This window comes from Apodemus sylvaticus, chromosome 21 (assembly GCF_947179515.1).
Source record: "Apodemus sylvaticus chromosome 21, mApoSyl1.1, whole genome shotgun sequence".
NCBI classification, from domain to species: Eukaryota; Metazoa; Chordata; class Mammalia; order Rodentia; family Muridae; genus Apodemus; species Apodemus sylvaticus.
In genome coordinates, this window is record NC_067492.1 from 44688310 (window position 1) to 44710887 (window position 22578).

Sequence of the window (22578 nt, forward strand, 5' to 3'; positions counted from 1 at the left end):
CTGTGGCGAGGACTAGAAGTGAGGGTTCCTCAAGCAGCGCTGTGCCCGGCAACCGTTGGGGAAGGTTCACTTAGTGCGACAACCCTTACTGCTGGCCGGGTGAGGTCCTGGGCCCGCCCCGGGGTCTCCCCTCCACCGAGATCAGCGGGGCTGAACAGATGTTTTCATGCCCCTGAGCTTGAGGTCCTCCGGGAGGGGCTGGGAAAACGGGACCGGGGGACCCCGAGCCTTCGAGAAGACACCGGCGGGGCGGGGCGGGCCGCGCGCGAGGCCCGCGAGGCGAGTGGCGGGCGGGGCACGCGGGCGGGCGGGGCTGCGCGTGCGCCGTGGGCCCGCGGCCGGCACGCGGCGCTGCGCTCGCTGCTTAAATGAGCCGGGGCTCCCGGCGCGCGCCACTTCAAGGGAGCCCGCCGCGGGAGCGGCCACTGCTGGCTTTGCTCAGCGCGCCGGGAGGCGGCGGCCGTCGGGGACCCGGCACAGCGGGCTGAGGCGCTACGCCCGCAGCAAGGAAGCGGCGGCGGCCGGCGATGGGGACCGAGCGAAGCTACCGCGCCGGGCCGTGACCGCCGCGCCGCCGCCGCTGCCGCCGCCTCCGGAGCTCTCGGAGCGCCATCGCTGGGGAACATGGCCCTGGAGCAGCTCTGCGCGGTCCTCAAAGGTAAGCGCGGGTGCGGGCAGCGCCCCCTTGCGGGCCAGGCCGCGCTCAGCTCCGCTCCGCCGCCGCCGCCTTCGCGCCCTTTGTCTGCTCCAGGCCGCCCACCGCCGCTGCGAGCTCGCTCTAGGGGGAGCGGAGGCAGGGGGATGCCGGCGACTCTGCGCCCGACAAAGTGTGCGAAGCGGAGGCCTGTAGCCCCGGGTTGCCACCGCGGAAAGTGATTGCACACAGACCGCGAAAGCCCGAACTCCGACGCCCTGCAGCGGTTTCCGAGAAGCACCCCGATGCCCGCGCCTCCCGCGGGTCCCACCTGCTGCGGCCGGGAGGCTGCGGCACCACTGCGGGCTCGGGGCTGCGCGGTAGCCCTGCACGCACCCCGCGCGCCCCACGCGCCCCGCGCCTTCTCCCCGGGATCGCCGAGTCCTGCTGTCTTGTGAGTCCTGTGCAGAAGATGCACAGGTCGGCAGCGGCCGGCGAGCCCACCGCACCGCGCTCCTAAAGCTGCCTCTCCGAGGAGATGCTGTTTCAGATAAATATTTTTAGATGGTTTACATTGAGAGGCAAAGTTTATTCCAGAGCTCTCCTGGATTGATCCTTTCATAAATCTCAGGAAAAAGCACCGCCATTCAGTAAATGATTTCCTTTTCCCCCAAATGACTTAATTGCAAATGAATAATATCTGAATGGATTTTTTAAAAATCCTCTTATATTGAGAGAGATGGTAAGACAGTGTTAATGCTGGCACTTACAGTTTTAGCACTGAATCTTAATATTTGCACAATTACACATTTTGGTGTTTTCCTGGTACGTGTTAACACGTTATTTTCAAATTAGTTTTGTTAGAAAGTTCAGTAGAACTTTTCCTTGTTCTTGAACTAGCAACGTTTTAGATAAACTTCATAATTGGACAAATATTCATAAATTACAAATTGACATTACAGCCATTTAATTTAAATATCTATCTACCAACTATATGTCAACACTGTATTCAGACTGTGCCAAGATAACCAATAGCCTTCTAGCCAGTGACTATTTCAGTTAATCCAAAAATTCTTAGTAATTATTTTATTATATAAAATAAATAAAAAATTATGTAGCTACTTGTAACTCCTGATTTATGTAGTTATTTCCTTGGAATTTGACATTTTGTTTTGCTCTTTAATAATAAAATGAACCACATGCACAAATGGATTTCTGCTGCTTAGAAGAATTCTCTTCATTCTAATTGAACCCACCGTAGTAGGGTTGTCAACATCATAGTGACCCGTCCATATGAGAGTAGCCTCTCGCGGCAATCAGCTGGATCTGTTACACAGCTTTACCTGCAGAACTCAACGAAACCAAACCGGATGGGGCAATCTCCATAGGTACTCAAGGAATTGTAGCTCTGCTGCTTGGGCCTTTTCAGTGGGTACACACTGCCCTCTCTGGCCAACGCGGATTATTGCGCCTATCTAGAAAAGATTCCGAGATGACTGAGCTCCAGTGAAAACAGTGTAGTATCTGGCTTTTATTTTTCTCAAATGTTATTCAGCCTGAACTATCTTTACATGCTGAAGTATTTTTACATCTCAAGATAAATTGTGATGTTACGGGCTTGCTAGGAAGAGACAACCTATTTTTAATTCTTCTATACTGTGCTTTGTAAGCATTAGAATTTGGTCCAAAAAGACAAAAAGAAAGAAAATTTTGAACCTAAGAAGGCAATCTGGAGGCGAAAAGAAAAAGGGATAGCCTGGATTGTACTGCACATATTGAATCATTTGCTTTTCAAATCAAATGCATATATTTCCTATATAAAATAATATTATTAGAAATGTACCTTAAGACAACTACTCTTTTTCAATGCTTCTGTTTATTTGTGTTCCAAGGCATGAAAAAAAAGCATCTCTAAAGTGTCTTATAAGTGAATTTTTCCACATCAAGAGGTTCTTCTCTTAAGTAGCCAGTTAACACTTGTGTAATTATAGATGCTACTTACTCACATCCTTGTTTTGAAATAAAATGGTCACTTTCCAGTTAAATACCAGAAGTGACTGTAAGGTTTTGAGTGGAAAGTAATTTTTTAAATTACAGTTGTGTGTGTGTGTGTGTGTGTGTGTGTGTGTGTGTGTGTCTGACTGTCTATCTGTCTATCTTGGGGATTGAGCTCAGATTGTTAGGTTTGACAGTAAATATATTTATCAGCTAAGACATCTTGCCAGCCCCTAATTTTACTTTTTAAAGATGCCACTATTCTTTGTCTATTTTGCAGCAATTAGGACAAATGTCTCATTCTGTTAAGCTATTTAAGCCTTTCTAATAGTAGTGAAAGAGTATACCTCACTTCTGCTATTACCACTTCAGGAATTTTGAGTCAAGCTTCTGTTTGTAGTATAATCCTATCAAATTCTTACATTGGAATTATGAACCAGTTGTTTTTTTTTTCTCAAATAATGTACATTTGCTCCAGAAAAATCCTATTAGACCCATTGATATTCAAAGCTATATAATCTGAGAGTAAGTTATGGAGCTTAACTATGCCTTAGCCATATATATTTAAAAATCTTGTCTGAAATAAGTGTTAATTTCTATTCTCTAGTTCTAAACCTCATCCAGGTAAGATACAGGGGGAAGCCGTCTCTTTCACAGTAAAGCTTCTTTTTAACACAGCCTTCTTAATACTTCACCACCAGACATGGGGGTTGGGGGAGGGGATGGAAAAAATTGTGTAATTATCAATTGAAAATTCATATTGAACAATGGTTTTATTATAATGAATCTTGAACCAGAAGCCAATCTAAATTTTTAAACCAGTGTTCGGTAAGGGAGAAGAATGTGTACAATACAAAGCCAGTTTAAATCAAAGCCTCTTTCAGTCCTTTCGGAATAAGATAGGATAATAATAGACTATAAATTTCATGCCTATTTCTCAAACAATATTTCAAATTTTAGAGGCAATACCTGATTAGCATAATATATCATCCTTTTATTTACTCTTTGTTAAAAATAATTATTGATGTTTTAAATGTGTGTCTGGAGTACTTTAAGGTTGAGTTTGAAGAGAGGCTCTTAGGGGGTGACTTAACCAGGGATTCTTAAAGTTTCCTTAATAGCAGAAACCCTTCAAAGGCAGGAACTATTAAGAGGAGGACTGCTATCATTGTGGTGGGAAGCTACCCACTTTTCAAAATGTTCAGAATATTTCTTAGGACAGAGTACCATACACTAGCTGAAAGTTTAATTCTGTTCTGCTTAAACTAGGTTGAATAATATATTAGAAATTACAACACTAGATAGTGATTATTCTTTCAAATGTTGTTTAATCACATGAAAATTTGGTGACAGTTTCTATAGATTTGACTCCTTTGATCAAGATGAAGCCTACAAACTGCCCTTGGAGCACTAGCAGCATAGTGTCCCATTGTGCAAGAAAGAGAAAGCACTTCTGCTGCCGTCACTTTCTTATTAATGTGCCTGGCAGGATGATCACCATGTATAGACTACAGTGATCTAATGTTTACCAACTATTTTCATTCTCCACTAATAATATATGAGATTTATATTTGGGAATGTTTTTGTGCTTTGGAATATAGTCGGTTAAAAAAATGATTCTGTCATCTTGTAAATGTAACAAACCTTACATTTACTGCTTAGATGCTTACAATAGAAAGACCTAAAAGAGACATGTTTAGTTGCTAGCAAAGTTGAGCCAAGTTAATAAACCAAGAGTGGTATCTGGTATCTGAACAAAATGAATGAAAAATAGTTTGTTCTTTTCATATCCTCCCTGATTTATGCACAAACAAAAAGCTGGGCCATATACACGCTCCTTTTTACAGAAGTGTGAATTTGTCAGTTAGTATACCTCTTTCAGTACTATGTGCAATCAGATTCCTTCTTAGACACTTCATGCATTCATCTAATTTATATAGAGTGCTATTATGGGCCAGGCTAGTCTTCTAGGCAGTGAAGATATGTTAGTGAACCAGACAAACATGGCCCATCTTTTTAGTAAGAAGAAACTAAATAAGCACACATACACCATGAAAAAAATCAGATACATATAGTATACAAGTAAGACAAATAATAGTGAAAATTGAGTAAGAAGATAAAGAAGATAGCTTGTTTAGAAATTGGAGAAGCCTCACAAAATCAGTAAAAATGAAGGAATCAGCCATGCAGAGACTAATTCTAGACATACAACATAGGCGAATCCCTAAGACCAGAAGTACCTGATATTGAATAATGGGAAGAAGATCTGTGGACCTGTAGATAGCAATCGGGAGATTGCAGAAGTCATCAGGTGCTAGATTGCACTGGACCTCAAAAGAGTATGGCTGATGGATTTATTTTACATAAAATGGGAGACTTTTAGAAGATTTCTATGAAAAGCAATGGTGTGATCTGAATTACATTTTTAAAAAATAACTAGATGGTTTATGCATAGTAGTCCACAGAGTACTGTTTATCTCTACTTTGTTTACATAATCAGTATATTTAAACTATTCATTTTATTTCTGCTACATATTCCAGTCCTAATGCAAATATACAATGTATAAAATCAATGAAAGTAACAAACTCAGATTGTTGGAAAGCTAGTAAATGGTCACATAAGTAGAAATGAGGATTCTATCAAGTAAACTTAATCTGGAAGAGATTCTTAGAAGGAGGTTTTAGATATTGTAGACGGATTATTCTAAATGGGAAGATTCATAGCAAGTGCAGTTAATGAGAAATAATGAGATGTTTGTAGGAGCATAAGAAAACAGAGTAAAGCAGTTCACCCGATCAACATTACACAAATCAATTCAAGCTACCTCCTGCCCTGAACATTAATGGTCCAGACCTGTCTGTGTCTGTATCAAAGAAGTAAAAAGCAAGCTATATGTTTCTTTCAGGATATTATGATTGTCCAATTGCAGTGGTGCTCACAGTATGGCCCAGGTCCAGCAGCACCAACATCAAGATTCCTGAGACCTACTAGATAGCTAAAAGTAAACCCCATTCACCCACCACTATCTGATCTGATAACCTTGGAGGTGACATTAAATTTTGAAAAGTACTACCTCACTAATTTCTTTTTCAGACCTGAAATAGAATGACAAGGTAGGATCTGCACATTTTTTAAACCATAACATATTATCAGATATAACATCCAAAAAGTTGTACCACTCCACAGTCTAATAGAAGAATATAATATATCCCTTCTAAGCCTTAGCAGCATTGGGTAAACTTACTAAAAATCTAATTATTGTAGAAAGATCCCAGTAGGATAACTGAACTTAAATTCAAAGTGTATCTAGTAACCATTTGCTGGCAAGTATAGGGTACTCATTTTTATTCTATTCTGAGAAGAACCACAAACTGAATTTTACGATCCTTACCTGAGTATGTTCCTATTTCAACTGTCAAGATAAATAACCCAGAGCCAGGAGAAAAGGTGCAGTGATTAAGAGCACTTGTTCTTGCAGAGGACTTGGGTTCAGTTTCTAGAACTCATGTGGTGGCTCATAAACATCTGCATATCCAGTTCCAGAGGATCTGATAAGGACACCAAGCATGTATGTGGCACACATACATGCATAAAGGCAAAGCACACATAAAATAAATAAATTTTTAAAAAAAAAACTAAAATAAGTCTTATTTTTGTTTACCAGGACTAACCAGTTAACTGTAACTGAAAAAAAAGTGTAAATATCAGCCAGTCAAGCCTAGTACTTCCTTCATGCTGCCATTCATCATCTGTGTAGGACTAGAGCCAAAACTTTATCTTTAAATTCACACTTGTATTTTGTACCAAAGACTGTTGTTGCCTCAGTTTGCAGAATATTAAAATACAACCTCCTTAGAGGATTAAAATCTTTCTTAGCAAACTTGTATTGACATTCATTGTTATCAGAATTAAGATCCTAAGGATTCTTCTGGTTTTCATACAATATTCTGGGCCAAAACATATGCAACAAAAAAAGGCACAAGTTCAGTTGTCTACTTGGTTGTACCAGGCACACTGCTTAAGTCCCTTTTGTTTCATACCTCCTCTGATTTATGGAGAGGTGTTAAGATGCAAAAAAAAGTGACATCTTCTTCTTAGACAAAAGGAGTAAGGCAGGGTTTAAGCCATTAAAGGTGACCTAGTGTTGTGGTTTGGATATAAACCCAAGGGCTGATAGGATGGCTTGATGAGTACTGTGCTTGATATATAAGGCGCAGTGAAGTATACCTACAGTCCTGGCACTGGGAAGGCAGACATTAGGATTGCTGGGGCTTCCTGGTCAGCCAGTCTAATGAAATTGACTACCTCCAGATTGAGAGAACCTCAAGTAAGGTAGGCAACTTATTTATTGGTAAGCCATGCCACTGAAGAAAGTGGTGTTTCCTCATCAGCATCCATTAACTTCCTAAAGTTCCTCAGTCTTTATAATTCATAAACCTTTCCCCCATGCATGACGAAATAGTGATAGGCCCAGTCTTGGGCAGGCTACCACAGTTGTGGTGAGTTCATGCGTATAGTGGCCATGTCCAGAAGACACTCTTTCATGGTATTCCTTCCTAACTTCAGGCTCTTCTTTTCTTTGGACCTCCTTTTCCATGATGTTCCCTAAACCTTGGAGAGGGTGATACAGATGTTCTGGCTAGATGCAAACATTCCACACTTGCTTATTTTCCACAGTTTGGCCAGTTGTGAGTCATTGCATTCATTATTTAGAAGGCAATTTAACACAGCCCCCGACTCATGCTTTTACAAATAATAATAATTAACCTCCATGGGTCAGAAAAAAACAAGGAAGGAAGAAGAAATCACAGTAGAAGGAGGCTTCTTAGGAGAACCAGAGTTTCAGCAAGATGTTATATGAGTATGTGAGAGTAATGGGGGAATGTAAAAATGACCCAAAATTTCAGTTTATACATATATGAAGTTATCAAATATATATATATTTCATATATATGTATATGAGAGAGATTATGAGAGTGATTGAGAAAGACACCTGACATCAACCTCTGTCTTACACATGAACTTAAATGAAAATAAAGTGTGCTCTTACACACCCAAAAACATATGGCACTCTTGAGAGGTCATTGAATAATAAAGTATCTTAGGGTTTTATCGCTGTGAGGGTACACCATGACAAGGAAATGGTTTCCAGATAAAGGAAAACGCTTAATTGAGGCTAGCTTACAGTTTCAGAGGTTTAGTTTATTATTATCATGACAGGAAACATGGCACAGTATGACATGGTCCTGGAGAAGGAACTGAAGGCAGCAAGGAGAGACTGTGTCCACACTGGTTGTATCTTGAGCATATAAGACCTCAAAGCCTGCCTCCGCAGTGGCATACTCCCTCTCACAATGCCACACCTATTCTAACAAGGCCACACCTAATAGTGCCACTCCCTATGGACAAACATTCAAATGTGAATCTGTGTGGGGCATTTCTCTTCAAACCACCACATAAAGACATTAATTTTACTAATGTGTTACTCATTTACTAAGCTTATTCTGAATGAGCTATCAAGAAAATAGTGCCTGAGTAGTATCTGGATGAAGGATAGAGGCCCCTGGAGTTCAACATTGAAGAATTTCTCTTGTCTTAGGCTCTGCTTCTGCTCTTTATGCTTCCTGGCTGCTATGAGGTGAACAACTCTACTACAACCCCTTTACCATTATATGCACCTCAGTCCAAAAGCAGCAATGGAGCAATCTACTTGTGGACTAAAGTCATTGAAACCATGAGTCAAAAAGAATCTTCATTTTTTCCCCCTCAGGTATTTGTCATAGTGTCAAAGGGGGAGGGGGGCTATGACAGCTAATCAGATTGATGTCTGACATGGTCTCTTAGTTACTATTTTTTTTTTTTAAAGAGACACCATGACCAAGGCAGCTTACAGAAGGAAGCATTTAATTGGGACCTCCACAGGTTAGCCCATGATTATCATGGTGAGAAGTGTGGCAGCAGACAGGCAGGCATAGTGCTAGAGCAGTAGCTGAGGGATGACAATCTGATCCATAAGCACCATGCTTGGAGAGAGGGCAAGACTGCGCCTAGTGTGGGTTTTGAACCATTACAGCCCATTTTCTGTGACATAACTCCTCCAGCAAGGCCACACTTCTAATTCTTCCTAAACAGACTACCAACTAGAAATCAAACATGCAAATATATGAGCTTGTGGGAACATTCTCATTCAAACCACAACACATGGAATATTCTATTCCTTATTAACCTTGACACTTTCATTTCTCTTGCTGAGATTTCCAAGTTTCTTCAAATGGTTGGGATTGTTATCCAACCGAATCTCAACATTTTTCTTTGTAATAATGCTCCTTCCTGGAAAGTTGCTACAACCCCCATGTACCTTAGGGGGGATTTTATAGATATATAATCAAACTCTTTCTTCCCTAAGGGAGAAACAGTAATATAATTAATCCCACCAGAAAGCCATGTTCCTATAATGCCATATCCACCTACATTTCAGTAGTTGACCAAGAACCTCCAGACCCATCCAGTACTAATAATGTTGATCATAACCATTGAGTAATCTCTGGTTAAAATTCAGGTGGATCTCAAAACCTTAGTTAGACCCACAGTTGGATCTGTCTTCAAGATGTGCAGGGGTGAAGATGTAGCAGAAATTGAGGAAATGGCCTACCAAGAACTAGACCATCTTAAGACCCATACCATGAGAGAGAGCCCACCCTTAACACTATTGATATTCTGCTATACTTGCAAACGGGTACCTAACATAACTGTTATCTAAGAAGCTTCACCCAGCAACTGATGGAAATAGATGCAGTGACCCACAGCCAAACATTAGGTAGAGTTTTGGGAATCCTGTAGAAGAATAGGGATAAGGAGCTAGAAAGATCAAGGATACCATAAGAAAACATACAGAATTAACTTACCTGAGCCCATAGGTAAGTTGTGGCTTCTCAGGGGAAACACTGAACAACAAAGTATGAAAGCCAATACCCACTGGTTGTTGAAGAATAACTACTTAATAGCTATCAGATCTTGACAGAATCTCCCATCCTTTTCCATTAGGTTAATGGACAGGTAGGATAAAAATACTCTAGCAGAGTATTGAATTGCCAACCAGAAATCATGCATGGGATGGACCTCTGCACATATTTAACAATTGTACAGTTAAGTCTTCATGTGGGACTCCTAATAGCAGGAGTAGTTGTTTCTGACTCTGTTGCCTGCCTTTATATCCCCTTCCCCTAAGTAGGCTGCCTTGCCTAGACACAATAGAAGAAGATTCACTTAGTCCTACTGCAAGTTCATATGCCAAGGCAAGTTGATATACATGAGAGGCCTCCCCTTTTCATAGGAGAAAGGAAGGAGCGGGGAGGGAGGGAGGGGAAGCTACAATCTAGATGTAAATAAGTTTCTAAAAATTCAGGTGGCTCCTAACAAATTTATCCCCAGTGTTGAACAATAGTCATTAAGTCTCTTAGTGGCATACAACTCACGGCAAATGACTTCACACATAAGAAACGGGTTCCTTCTACCTGCATTTGGGTGATTTTGTCAAGATCTAATAGCTGTTAACTATTCCTCAACAGCCAGTGGTTGCTGGCTTTCATATTTTGTTGTCCAGTGTTTCCACTGAGAAGCCATTGGCTTCTTTGGTGCTTTTTATTTTTTAACTCTCTCCTCATTAACATGAAAATCAGCAGTTTACTTGGGAAGCTATACTGAAAATCCCACTATTTTAGAACTTTCTGAGAACCCACCAGCAGTATAAGTAATGACATGAAGGCTTCTATTATAGTTTAAAGCTTAGGCCTTTTGCTTGGGTAATCTACCAGCTTGCTCATCTAACCTAACCCAGCTGTCTAGCCTATGACCACGTGTGACTTGCTCTCTACCTTACTGTTCCACTGTGGTCCATGTCTATTCCTTTCTGCGTCCACTCTTGAATCCCCACTTCTCCTATCTTCTCCTTATGTCACTCTTCCACCTGCCCAAGCTGTAGGACATCATATCTTTATTATAACCTGCCTCGAGTCAGGTTTAGGGATAGAGCTGAGAGCGAGAGAAAGAAAGTGCCTGTGATTTAGAGGATCAAGTTACACTAATATTAACTCATAAGCAACAATGAACAAATGAAAAGCAAAAAGGGATTGTGTTCATTCGCACACATATACTCTCACCTCTGGTCTGGTGTTTTATCCTAGTTCTGATGGAATCGCAGGCCAGGCCCATTGGCATTTCCTCACTTTGGATCCCCACTAGAGCCTCGGTCCAGAGTTGGGGTGTCTGGAATCTGTGGGCTGGCTACAGGAATGAGCCAGTCTCAACACAAAGAGTCTCCGTTGGAGCTCTCAGGAAAGAGCCAACCTTAGCTGCCAGACCAGGGTTTTTAAGTCTCTTTCAGCTCAGGCCTTTAGCACCACTTTATCTGACACTAGGCTTTGTCATCTCCACACCCATACTCCAGACTTGGTCTCCATGGTATCTTTTTAGTCAATTAAAATTGAGGTGTTCACGTAGTCAAGGCATTTACCTTATCACATTTCACACACTCTGAGCTGGGTTACATTTGTAATTTCTTTTATATTGCTTACATTTATTCCTTACATAACCTATCAGTAGCAAGACAACTCTGATTCATTTCTGCATTGCCTTTAAGAGGGATGAATATTTACAAAATAGAAAACCCAGTTGTGATGGTTTGTATATGTTTGGCCCAGAGAGTGGCACTATTGGGAGGTATGGCCTTGTTGGAATAGGCGTGTCATTGTGGGCTTTAAGACCCTCATCCAAGCTGTCTGGGAGACAGTCTTCTCTTGTTTGCCTTTGGAACAAGATATTGAACTCTCAGTTTCTCCTGTACCATGCCTGCCTGGACACTGCCATGCTCCTCCCATGTTGATGATGATGAACCTCTGAACCTGTAAACCAGCTCCAATTAAATGTTATCCTTCTAAGAGTTGTCTTGGTCATAGTCTCTGTTCACAGCGTAAAACCCTAAGACAGAAGCTGGTACCAAGTATTGCTGTGATAAGCCTGTTTGGAAGAATGTGGATTTGGGGACTTTGGATTTGGAATGCAGTGGAATCCTTTAAGTGGGCTTAATGGGCCATCCTGGTAAGAATATAGAAGACTTTGTTGCTGAAAGTGATTTGAACTGTGCAGACCTGGCCCAAAAGGTTTCAGTGGAGAATTTCAGTAAGGGGCATAGAGACCGCTTTTGTGGTATGTTGGTGAAGAATGTGATTGCTTTTTGCCATTGTCAGAAGAGTCTGCCTGAGGCTAAGGTAAGAGATTTAGATTAATTATACTGACAAAGGAAGTCTCAAAAAAAAAAAAAAAAAAGCCCAGAAGAGACTTTGTTCTCTGATTAAGTCTCCTGAAGAGCATTTTAGACAATCATAGCAAACTTAGAAAAGAACAATATAAAATACAAGGTTGAATATTAAAGGTGTACCAACCAGGAAGTGAAATGGAGCTGAATCCTGTGTTCAAAGATATTAAATTAAAGGAGTGGCAACCTTGGGGCAAGATCCCAACCGCCTAAATTTAGATTCTTGCTTGGTTGTAGAAGCCTTTAATCCCAAGAGATAAAGGCAAGAAGATCTCTGAGTTCAAGGAGAGCCTGGTACACAGCAAGTTCCCAGTAGAGAAAAGCTTAAACCCAGGCATAGGGTACCACACCTTAATCCCAGCATTTAGGAGACAGGTATGCAGATCTCTGAGTTCAGAGTCCTTCTACAGAGCAAGTTCCAGGACAGCCAAGCTTAGGCAGTGAAGAAGTTAGAAAACAGAAAGCTGGTGGAAATCTAATATAACAGGGGGGCAATGTTCTAACCCCAATAAACAGCAGAACTTAGAAGCTTTGGCCATTTTGCTCTGACTTTATAGTCAAAAGAAGAAAGAGACTACTGGGACAATTGATGCTGGTTAGCTGGAGCTAAGAAATTAGTGGTGATTAAGAAGAGACCAGCACTGAGGTAAAATTTTCTGGGAAGTGTTTTCTAAGAGTACAAAGAAGCTGTGTTCCAGCCGGGCAGCGGCAGCGGTGGCGCATGCCTGTAATCCCAGCCCTCTGGGAGGCAGAGGCAGGCGGATTTCTGAGTTTGAGGCCAGCCTGGTCTACAGAGTGAGTTCCAAGACAGCCAGGGTTACTCAGGGAAGCCCTGTCCTGGGGGGTGGGGGGGTGGGGGGGTGGGAAACCAAATCAAAAAAAAAAAAAAAAGGAAGCTGTGTTCCAGAGATAGAGATAGACAAGGTTGTACCACTTGCTGCAGTTACACTTAGTAATGTGTAAGAGTCATTCGGGTGGTACTAGTTTTGAAAACATGAAGGAATCATGAATTGCAACTGAGGCTTGGCACTGTGAGAGGCCATGAAAGGCCATTGGTAAAAGTGCAGCCTCAGTTGCAGTTGAAAACCCAGAACTGAAGGGACCATAGAAAGAATTTGTGGATCACATATTATAAGTTAGTTTTCAAAAGATTTTATCTCTGATGATCCAGTAGTCATTATTAAATCAGATTAGCTATAGTTTCCCTTCATAAAATAATATAATCTAAACCTTTTCCTAAGACTAGAGCTATAGTGGCTTGGTCTGGGGCTGTTGTATATTCAAATGCTAAATACTGTATCTCAAGACCTGGTTGCTCCAAGATGAGCAGATCCTCACATATACCAGCTTTTGTTGTATAAACCTTGCCCCCCAAATTATCCCTGATTGGCTAGAAAAGATGCCTATAACCTGGGCTGGGCAGAAAAGAGTGGATAGTTGTGAAGGTTCCCAGACTTGGGCTCTCAGTCAGGGACCACAAGGGAAGAGGATAGGATGAGAAGGAAGAAGTCATCATGGAGTAGGTAGATCATGAGTGCATGGCCATGAAGGCCAGTCTGATGGAGTAGGGGCAGCCCAGGAGGAACTAAGCAAGTGATACCTTGGGGTTATTGACAGGGAAGTCAATAGCATAAAGGATAGATAGCTCTCAGCTCTAGTGTTTTAAGGGTTTTTATAAATATAAAGGTCTGTGTTTGGGAACTAAATGATCTATCTAAGGTAAGGTAGAAAGCCCCAAATTACCACCACATAGATCTCCATTCACTGATTATAGCAACTTTATACAGTTGGTAGATACATTTTGAGGGTCATATGTAACCTGAATGTACTATGTAAGGGCAGGGAATTTTTACTTCCTTAGGACAACCAATGAAAGTAAGGACCATATCCTTGGGTTTCATTAAGACTCCAAGAGTTCAAACAAAAGTACATGAACTTTAGATGGCAAGCTTTCAAGAAACTAGCATATCAATGTCATAGTGACTGTGAGCTGCCTGGTGTCCTCACCAACCTTAGGTTTGTGCCACCAACTAATAAAGGATCAAGCTATTTTCTGCATGACCAGGAGTGGGAAATGGGGACAGGGAGGATAGGAGCATTATTTGATTTAAATAACATATTTGGGTGGATCTGAATTGGCATCCCATCCTGCACTAATTTTTATCTTTTATGTCTTAACTTCTTAGGATAGAGACAAAGTGGTCAAATAGGAAAAGCATTAATACTGGAAACCTTTACTCATCGCTCTCATTAAGTATATTGACTTTGTATATATGTCCCTAGAACAACCCTGGAAATCCAAATCATGCTTCCAGGATCATCTCCCACTGTCTAAAGGTCCATTTGAAGTCTGTCGAAGTTTATTCTCCTTACCACTAAACAGGACGTATTGGTTATGGCTGGCATGTTTTCACATTGAGTTGATGCTCTCCCTTAGTGCTAGTCTAGAACCATGGAAAATGTTATTCAGTAGGAGGATCCCCTAGGAACTTTGTAATGATGAAAGGATTCATTATACTAGACGATGTATTCAGATTATATAATCAGCCTGTCAGTATATCTTAACATCCTCAGTCATCTAGGTATTTGCACAGACCAGTGGAAGGACACAGTTGGTACGAATTTATGAAATATTTAGCCTGCCATTGCCTAAGGCCCTTCCCTCAATTCACCTCAACTCCCCACTCCTACAGGAAGACATTTTTATCTCCTTTTGGAATCGTTACAGTCTGCTCATTTCACTTAGCATCTAAGTGTCAGACAAATTACCTCACCAGTCTTTGCTCATTAGAGGATATATATATTACTGCAAAGGGTTGCTTAATACCCTAGAGTGTACTTCTACCTTTGTTAAATATTACTTCAACTGCATGTTCCCAGGATATCAAACTCTTACATCCCAAAGCCTAGAGAGTGTATTAGAAAAGATATTAGCTTAGGTTCCCGCTAGCCCCAGCTGAAGGGATTCCATAAATACTATTAACCAACCTATGTCTTTCCCACCATGGAAACTTTTTTCAGTCTGTGTACCCATAAGCTAAAGAGTATAGGTGTAGGGTTCATTTCTAGAGTTGTACCATTTACAACAGTCTCCTGACTCTTTCAGTCTCAGCTAATGGCCCTCAACTCCTGCTACTAGTACCAAAGTCAAGTTTTTAAAAAGCCTACATTCCACAAGAAATAAGATGACAATCTGAGAAAACAACTTCCCCTCTCCCAAGAACTAGGGCAAGAATAGTACAACTTCAAATGAATTTGCATCTAGCTGGAAACTTGGGGATTTTCTTTACACTATTTTTATGTGATATATTATTTTCTTTCTTCATAGTCCTGTAACACCAATCTCTTTGTTTATCATATAAAGTGACATCCATACCAGTTCTTTAATCCTCTTCTAACAGACTTCTCTAAAGGTCTCCACTACCTTGGCTAGTTTGACCGACCATGAGAGGGAATCATAACCTCTAGCAACTCCCTGATCCTTATGTCTCTCCCACTTAACTTCTCCGCCATTGAAATCCAATAGTGATTTTCATTATTGTTCTGGCTATCCTAGTCATCCCTACTGCCCTGCACAGATTCTTCCTTAACTTTTTTTCTGCCTCTAGATCTGTATCTTGAGCAATTCTTTTTTTTTTAAAAAAGCTAAACTCCATTATTACCAACATGAACCTTCCAGCTTGTACTGGTCAGCTGGAAAACCTATTCTCACTCATCACAAGCCCCGTGAACTGCTGCCTGGTTTTCTTCCTCACTGACTTGGTGTTCTTTTTTTTCTTTTTACCTTCCTCTCCACTGAAAGTCATCTTAACCTTAAAAACATACCAGGGCTCATTTTTGTCTCTGTTGGGATTATTATCATTTCTGAATTAGAAATTGGAGGTGCCTACCTGTTGGATATCTGACCATGTAAGCCCACCTTACAAATAGACTACTATACCCACCCCAAATATCACAGTGTGAAGACAGGCTTTTTAAAATTATTTAAGATTAATTACCCTGAGGCCAGCCGTTCATTATAATAACAGCTGGGAAGATTCCTATGGGTATGATTTATCAAGAGGAATTATCCTGGTGGTTGAGCTAGACATGGAAGAAATACTCGGAACTTTGCTAGAAATTGGTATGAATGCATAATTGGAAACTTTTCCTTTTCTGGGCTTTTAAAGTTTCTTATTTTTGTGAATGAGTGAGAGCATACATGTGGAGATCAGAGAACACCTCTAAGGAGTCTGTTCTGGGGAGTGAACTTAGCCTTATTCACAAAGTGCTTTTACCCCAGTCATAACACTGGGCCCTTCGGTCACCAGTTCCACTGCCAAAGACCACGAAACCCCACAGAGCCCCTTAGACCCCTGTGCTCACGTACTCATAAATAATGGTCCTTGTTGCCTAAGGCCATGTTTGTGCTATTGCAAGTTCCTCAATTTGTACCTGACTACTTTGGGCCAGATTGAAAAACTTAAAGTTGGCTAAATCTCTAAAAGGCATTGGTCCCCTCTTGCATTTTCCCTTACTACTTCCAGTGATTCTCTTTATTCTAGGAATGTCATTTCACTTTCTCTCTAAGAGCACCTTAACCTGTCTTAACAGATACTACAAGAAACTCTCTAACTAAACTCAGTGTAAAGTTAAAACTTTTTAGGATTCTGAATTCATTTCAATAGGAAGCCAAAACCAGCTTAACCAAAGAGGTTTTGGAGAGCCCATAGATATGCTCTCACTGACAGTTGGTTCCAAAAAGAGTACCATGCGACTGGGAACATTCAAAATGAAGACTGGTAACAGTTTGCTGTCAGAGGGTTGGGTTGGTGCCACATAGGTACTTTTTTATGGAGAAACCACAAGCTGAATTTGGAGGTAACTCTAATTACTCAAATTCTTATTTCAGCTATCAAGATAAAACAAATGAGCTATTTGACTTACAGTAAGCTATGTTATGTTTTGTTTGGAGATTTGGTTTTGATTTTGAGATAGGGTTTCACTATGCAGTCCTAGATACCCTAAAACTCAGTGTAGAACTAGATGACCTGGAACTGACTATGTAGACAAGGCTGGCATGGAACTCACAGAAACCCACCTGTCTCTACCTCCTGAGTACTGGAGTTACATGTGTATACCATACCCAGCCTTAAACTTTAAATATCAACCAGTGAGTACTGAACACTTGAGCCAGCCAGCTTGAGAACCTAGGCAGTAAATTTGTATAAGCCAGACCCTCTGCATTCCTTTGGATCACACTAACGGTTTATGACAATGGCTCTGTCTCCCAAGTTTGCATATTACTTGATGGAAGTCTGTCTTTTGGCCTTAAATTTTTTCTTTTTTTATTTAAATATTTATTAGTCTATGTATAAGAGAAAGAGAGAGACAGCGAGAATATGTATGTCACATGTGTGCAGATGTCTGAAGAAGCTGTAAGCAGGTGTGAGATTCCCTGTAGTTACAGGCAGTTTTGAGTCACTGGATTTGAGTGCTGCAAACTCTGGTCTTCTGAAAAAACAGGAACTGCTCTTAGACTCTGAGCCTTCACTGTAGCCCCAAATCTACAATGTTTAATATTAATAAAGCTGAATTCTTTTGGTACATATTGCTGATGAGATACCTGCTTTTCCCATTTGTATATAAAATATGTATATTTTATATTTTAATAAAACATGTAAAGTAAAAAATTGTTTCTTTTTTATTAAAATTATTCACACAGAGAGACACACATACAAATCTGGGACTTATGTCTGTGATTAATATACTATGCCAGAACCATTTGTTTTTAAATTTTATGAGTATGAGTATTTATTTCCTATTATGTTTTTAATTTTCTGACAGTTTTTTTTTCTTCTATCATAGTTGTACTATTGGTTTCCTGGCTTCTGTTGTTAATGTCTTTTTTAACGATTATTTGCTTTTATTTCATATGTATGAATGTTTTATCTGCAGGTGTGTATGTGTACTATATGTCTGCCTGGTATCCTTGGAAGCCAGTAGAGGGCACTGGATCCACTGGAACTGGGGTAACAGGTGATTTCGAGCACCATGTGGGTACTGAGAACTGAACCCCAGTCCTCTATAAGAGAGCATTAGGTGCTTTTAATCCCTGAAACACCTTTCCAGTCCATGTTTGTTGATTTCTTACCTTGTCTACTGGCCATGTGGCACTAGCTTTAAAGCTATGAGTTATAAATTTGAAAACGTGAAAATTTTTATACATATCATTCTGTAAGGAAAAAATATTGACCAGTTATGTTCACCTGAATGATATACTGTGGGAGACAACTTCCTCTGACAGGATAATTGACATAAGTAGATGTTTTATGTCAGTTCCTAAAGTTTTGAGGTGTGTTTTTTTTTTTTATCATAAATCTTCTCATTTTGTTGTAGTTGTTATTTTTAAGTTCCAGGCTTTGTTCCTGTACCTCAGTTCCAATATAAAGATGGGAAGTATTTTGTGTTAGTTTGGTTTGGTTTGGTTTTGATTTGAGATAGGATCTGACCATGTAACTCTAACTGTCCTAGAACTCACTGAGACCCTCTGCCTCTTGAGTTCTGAGATTAAAGACATGTGCCATCACACCTAAAATGGGAATTTAAAAAAAAAAAGGACTGTTAATTCCTACATGAGATCTTAAATATTGTCTGTAACCAACAAAAGAGAAAGTCAGTTCATATAGTTGAGAGAAGGCAAAGGTTAATACAGATTCAAGAAACCAAAGACAGATTCAAGAAGCCAGAGATGAAGACGTCAAATATATAGATGTTAAGATGTAAAATAAGTGACAAGAACTTTATTTTTGTACATTGAGGGCCTTGATAACTGAAGGCATGCTATTAAATAAACCTTCTCTCTCTCTCTCTCTCTCTCTCTCTCTCTCTCTCTCTCTCTCTCTCTCTCTCTCTCTCTCTCTCTCTCCTTCCCTCCCTCCCCTCTTTTTCTTTTCCCCCCTCTCTCTCCCCTCTCTCTCTTCCTTCTTCCTTCTTCTTCTCCCTCTCTCTTTCTCTTTCTCTCTCTCTTTCCCTCTCTCCCTCCCTCTCTCCCTCTCCTTGGCAAAGTCTTCAGCCACTCTATTTCCCTCTCCCTAGTTCACCCTGCGTCTTAATTATGTTACTCATCTCTCTCCCTTCCAATTGCACAGTCATTTCAGTATGTCATCATTACTTCTCAAATGGTCTTTTTATAAGTTTAGCCTCCATATAAATTATTAAGGTATTGGTTTGAAACTTACATGCAGTATATATTCTCTTTAAAAAAAAAAAAAAAAGTAACAAGGTATAGTGGTGCACACTTTTAATCTCAACAGATCTCTGAATTCTAGGCCAGCCTGGTCTACCTAGCAGTTCCAGACCAGCCAAGAATACTTAAAATCCTGACTACAAAAAAAAAAAAAAAAATGCAAATAAAAATAAAAATTTCTAGTGAGGAACTAGAAATGTAGTTAAATGTTACTGCACTTGGCTAGCATGCACAAGGCTATGGGTCCATTTCCTAGCACCACAAATTAACTAATTAATGCTGAAGTGGAATGAGGAATGAAGTGGAACGCTGAAGTGCTGGATTGTAATGAACTACAATCCAGAATTGGAAGGCTCCCCTGTGATCCTAATCTGGAGGCTGAGAGATAGAAGTTTCTGACCTGGATCTTGACATGGAGATCTTGAGGTCGTGGCTATGAATTCCAGTAAAAGGTCATCTAGGATTAAAGGCATGGTGGCACATCTTTAATCTGGGTCACATCCTCTGCTAGAGACCTACCTAAGGACATTGGAAGAAGGAAAATTTACTCTCTTCTTCACCTGCGTGCCTTGTGGGGACTGAGCAATTGCTAGATCCTTGGACTTACATCCATAGCTGCTGCTGACCATTGTTGTGGAGTTGGACTACAGGCTGTAAGTCATCACCAGTTCCCTTACTATATAGAGACTACCCATACCTTCTGTGACTCTAGAGAACCCTTACTAATACAGATGCCTACAGTGGTTGTTGTAATTTAAAGTCCAAATCCATCAACATGGTATTTAATAAGAGGTTTTACTCTCCAATCTTAATCTTCCTTTTTCTAAACTGCTATAGCTGTATTTCTTCCACATGGGTTCAAGTCCAATAAGGTCTGGCAGAATATTTCTGTCTTTCCAATGTTTTCCTCACTCTATTCTTTTATTTCCAAAAAAAGAAATGAATATTAGTTCCACTCTGTTTCCATTATAAAATCTGTAAATGTCTCTTTAGTCTTTGACAACGGACTCTGGTAAGATTCTAATTGTCCTAATATCTACCATTAATTTACCAGAATGCTGGTATATTTGATACGATAGTCTCATCAGTAAGAATATACCCTTAATACTAGTACATCTTCCTGATTTTGCAAGTAAGTAAGATAAACAGAAAAGGCTTCAGAGCTAGTACAGTGGTACAAGGCAAAGTCTAAACTCCTGTATTGACCTACTTCCTGATGTCCATCCTGCTAGGCATTTTGCTGATTTGTCTAGCAAAATCAGAATTTGCCCTTCATAAGTGCTATATTTAATGAATACCTACTCCAGGTCACATAGTAGTTTGGGCAGTCTGGTAGTATGTTTCCACTTAATGGAAGAAGGCACCATTCATAAAAATATCTTTAAAATCTCTAAAACACAAACAAAAAAAAAAAAAGACAAAGAAATGTGTTGTTGGTTGGGTCTCAAATATTGGGGGAAGGGAATAAATAGCTTTAGTGTCTAAATAGGGCTTCTTGTTATAGCATAAACCACAGCACAATGGTGCACAATAGCAGCTTCAGTTGACTTTTAAAAGTCAGGTTATCTGGTTGACCTTTGGTAGAACACACTGCAAAGCTAGCCAAACTCATAAACACTCTCCAGGTAGAGTAAATAGTTAGGCTTAGCAAAATCCTGCACAACACATATATATAAGCTTGCTTTCATATTGAAAAAGTAGTTTTAAATGTCATATAATATTTATTAGTGCTTATATAAACAAGTACAAGGTCAGTTATATCTTTGGTTGTATTAGGGACCAAATCATAAATAGAATATAGCATTTATTTATTTACATTGTGACTATGTGCAAATTCATTTATTTACATTGTGAATATGTAAGTGTATGCATATGTGTTCACATGTTCATGCACTCCATGGTAGTCATAGGAGGTAAGAGGAGTCCTGCCATTCAGATTCCAGAGATCAAACTCAGGGTATCAGCCTCTGTGACAAGCACCTTTACCCAATGAGCCAACCATCTCACCAGCCCAAGGATATAACATTTAGTATTTTTTTTAAGATTTATTTATTATGTGTAAGTACACTGTAGCTGTCTTCAGACACACCAGAAGAGAGCATCAGAGTTCATTACAGATGGTTGTGAGCTACTGTGTGGTTGCTGGGATTTGAACTCAGGACCTCCAGAAGAATAGTCAGCGTTCTTATCTGCTGAGCCATCTCACCAGCCCAATATTTAATATTTTTAAGACTCAGTAGTAAATGTTGTTAAAGACTGGTGATCTTTAAGCCAAGTGTGGTGGCACATTTTTATAATCTAGCACTTGAAAGATAATGGAAGGAAGGATAATGGAAGGAATTCAAAGCCAGCTTGATCTCCATAACACTACCCATCTAATAATAAGTGATTTTAGTTATTAATCTTATTGCAATCAGATTTTCATTATAGACTCAGTGAAATTTATTATCAATTCAACTTTTTAACTATTTTTTCTGTTCTTTCTTTAGTGTTGCTAATAACAGTACTTGTAGTGGAAGGGATTGCTGTGGCCCAAAAGACCCAAGGTAAAGTATGGACATGGTACATGGGTACATGGCATGTTCCGAGCAGTTTGAAAACAATTACAACTTTTGAATGCTATGTCATAATCCTTTCTTAGTTTGCTCTCTATAACTCTGATAAAATGTCATGACCAAAAACAGTCTGGGAGAAGAAAGGATTTATTTAGCCTATAGTCTCACACTGTAGGCCATCATCAGAAGAAGTCAGAACAGGAACCAGGTGGAGCAGAAACCTAGAAGCAAGAACTGAAGCAGAGACTTATGGAAGAACACTGTACACTGGATTATGCCCCATGGCTTCCACAGCCTGCTTTTTTACAGCACCCAGAACCAACTGCCCAGGATGACCATGTCACCTGATTTTCACCATGAAACATGAGATATTGGTACATTGATATACCTACTGTTCCCCCTTTACACACATTATAAGCATTCTCTTTCTTTCTGTTGGACTATCCTTATAGATGTAACTGCATCATAATTCAGGTTAAATCAGCATTCAGAACTAGGCCTTGTGGTGCATGCCTTTAATCCATGCTACTTGTGAGGTTGAGGGAGGAGGTTAACAAATTCTAAGGTGGCTTGATCTTGCCTAAGTGACATTTCACACCCATCTAACCACTAAATAAATCAACAGACAAACAAACAAGCATAAAACTGTACACTCAGGATTTAAGCCACTCATCAAAGTTTTTTCAATATGAATTTTGTCCTTGGGTTTAGGAATATTTTGGTTTTGTTCAATAAATCCATATTATTTACTTCTTGGGTTTTATTACTTATCTTAGGGATTTACTACTGTGAACAGACACTCTTATAAGGACAGTAATTGGGCCTGGCTTACAGGTTCAGAGGTTCAGCCCA

At 40.1% G+C, this 22578-nt stretch overlaps 1 protein-coding gene across 2 annotated transcripts in view; it reads left to right on the forward strand.

Annotated features, from left to right (window-relative positions):
• Positions 1-374: 374 nt before the first annotated feature.
• Positions 375-22578, forward strand: part of Neto2 (neuropilin and tolloid like 2) — a 58638-nt gene continuing 36434 nt past the window's right edge. For both annotated transcript variants that reach the window (XM_052166978.1, XM_052166980.1), the window contains exons 1-2: positions 375-658; positions 21661-21717. In XM_052166978.1, coding sequence (XP_052022938.1) covers positions 625-658; positions 21661-21717 — 91 coding nt within the window. In that variant the 5' untranslated portion in view covers positions 375-624. The remainder of the gene's footprint in view (positions 659-21660; positions 21718-22578) is intronic.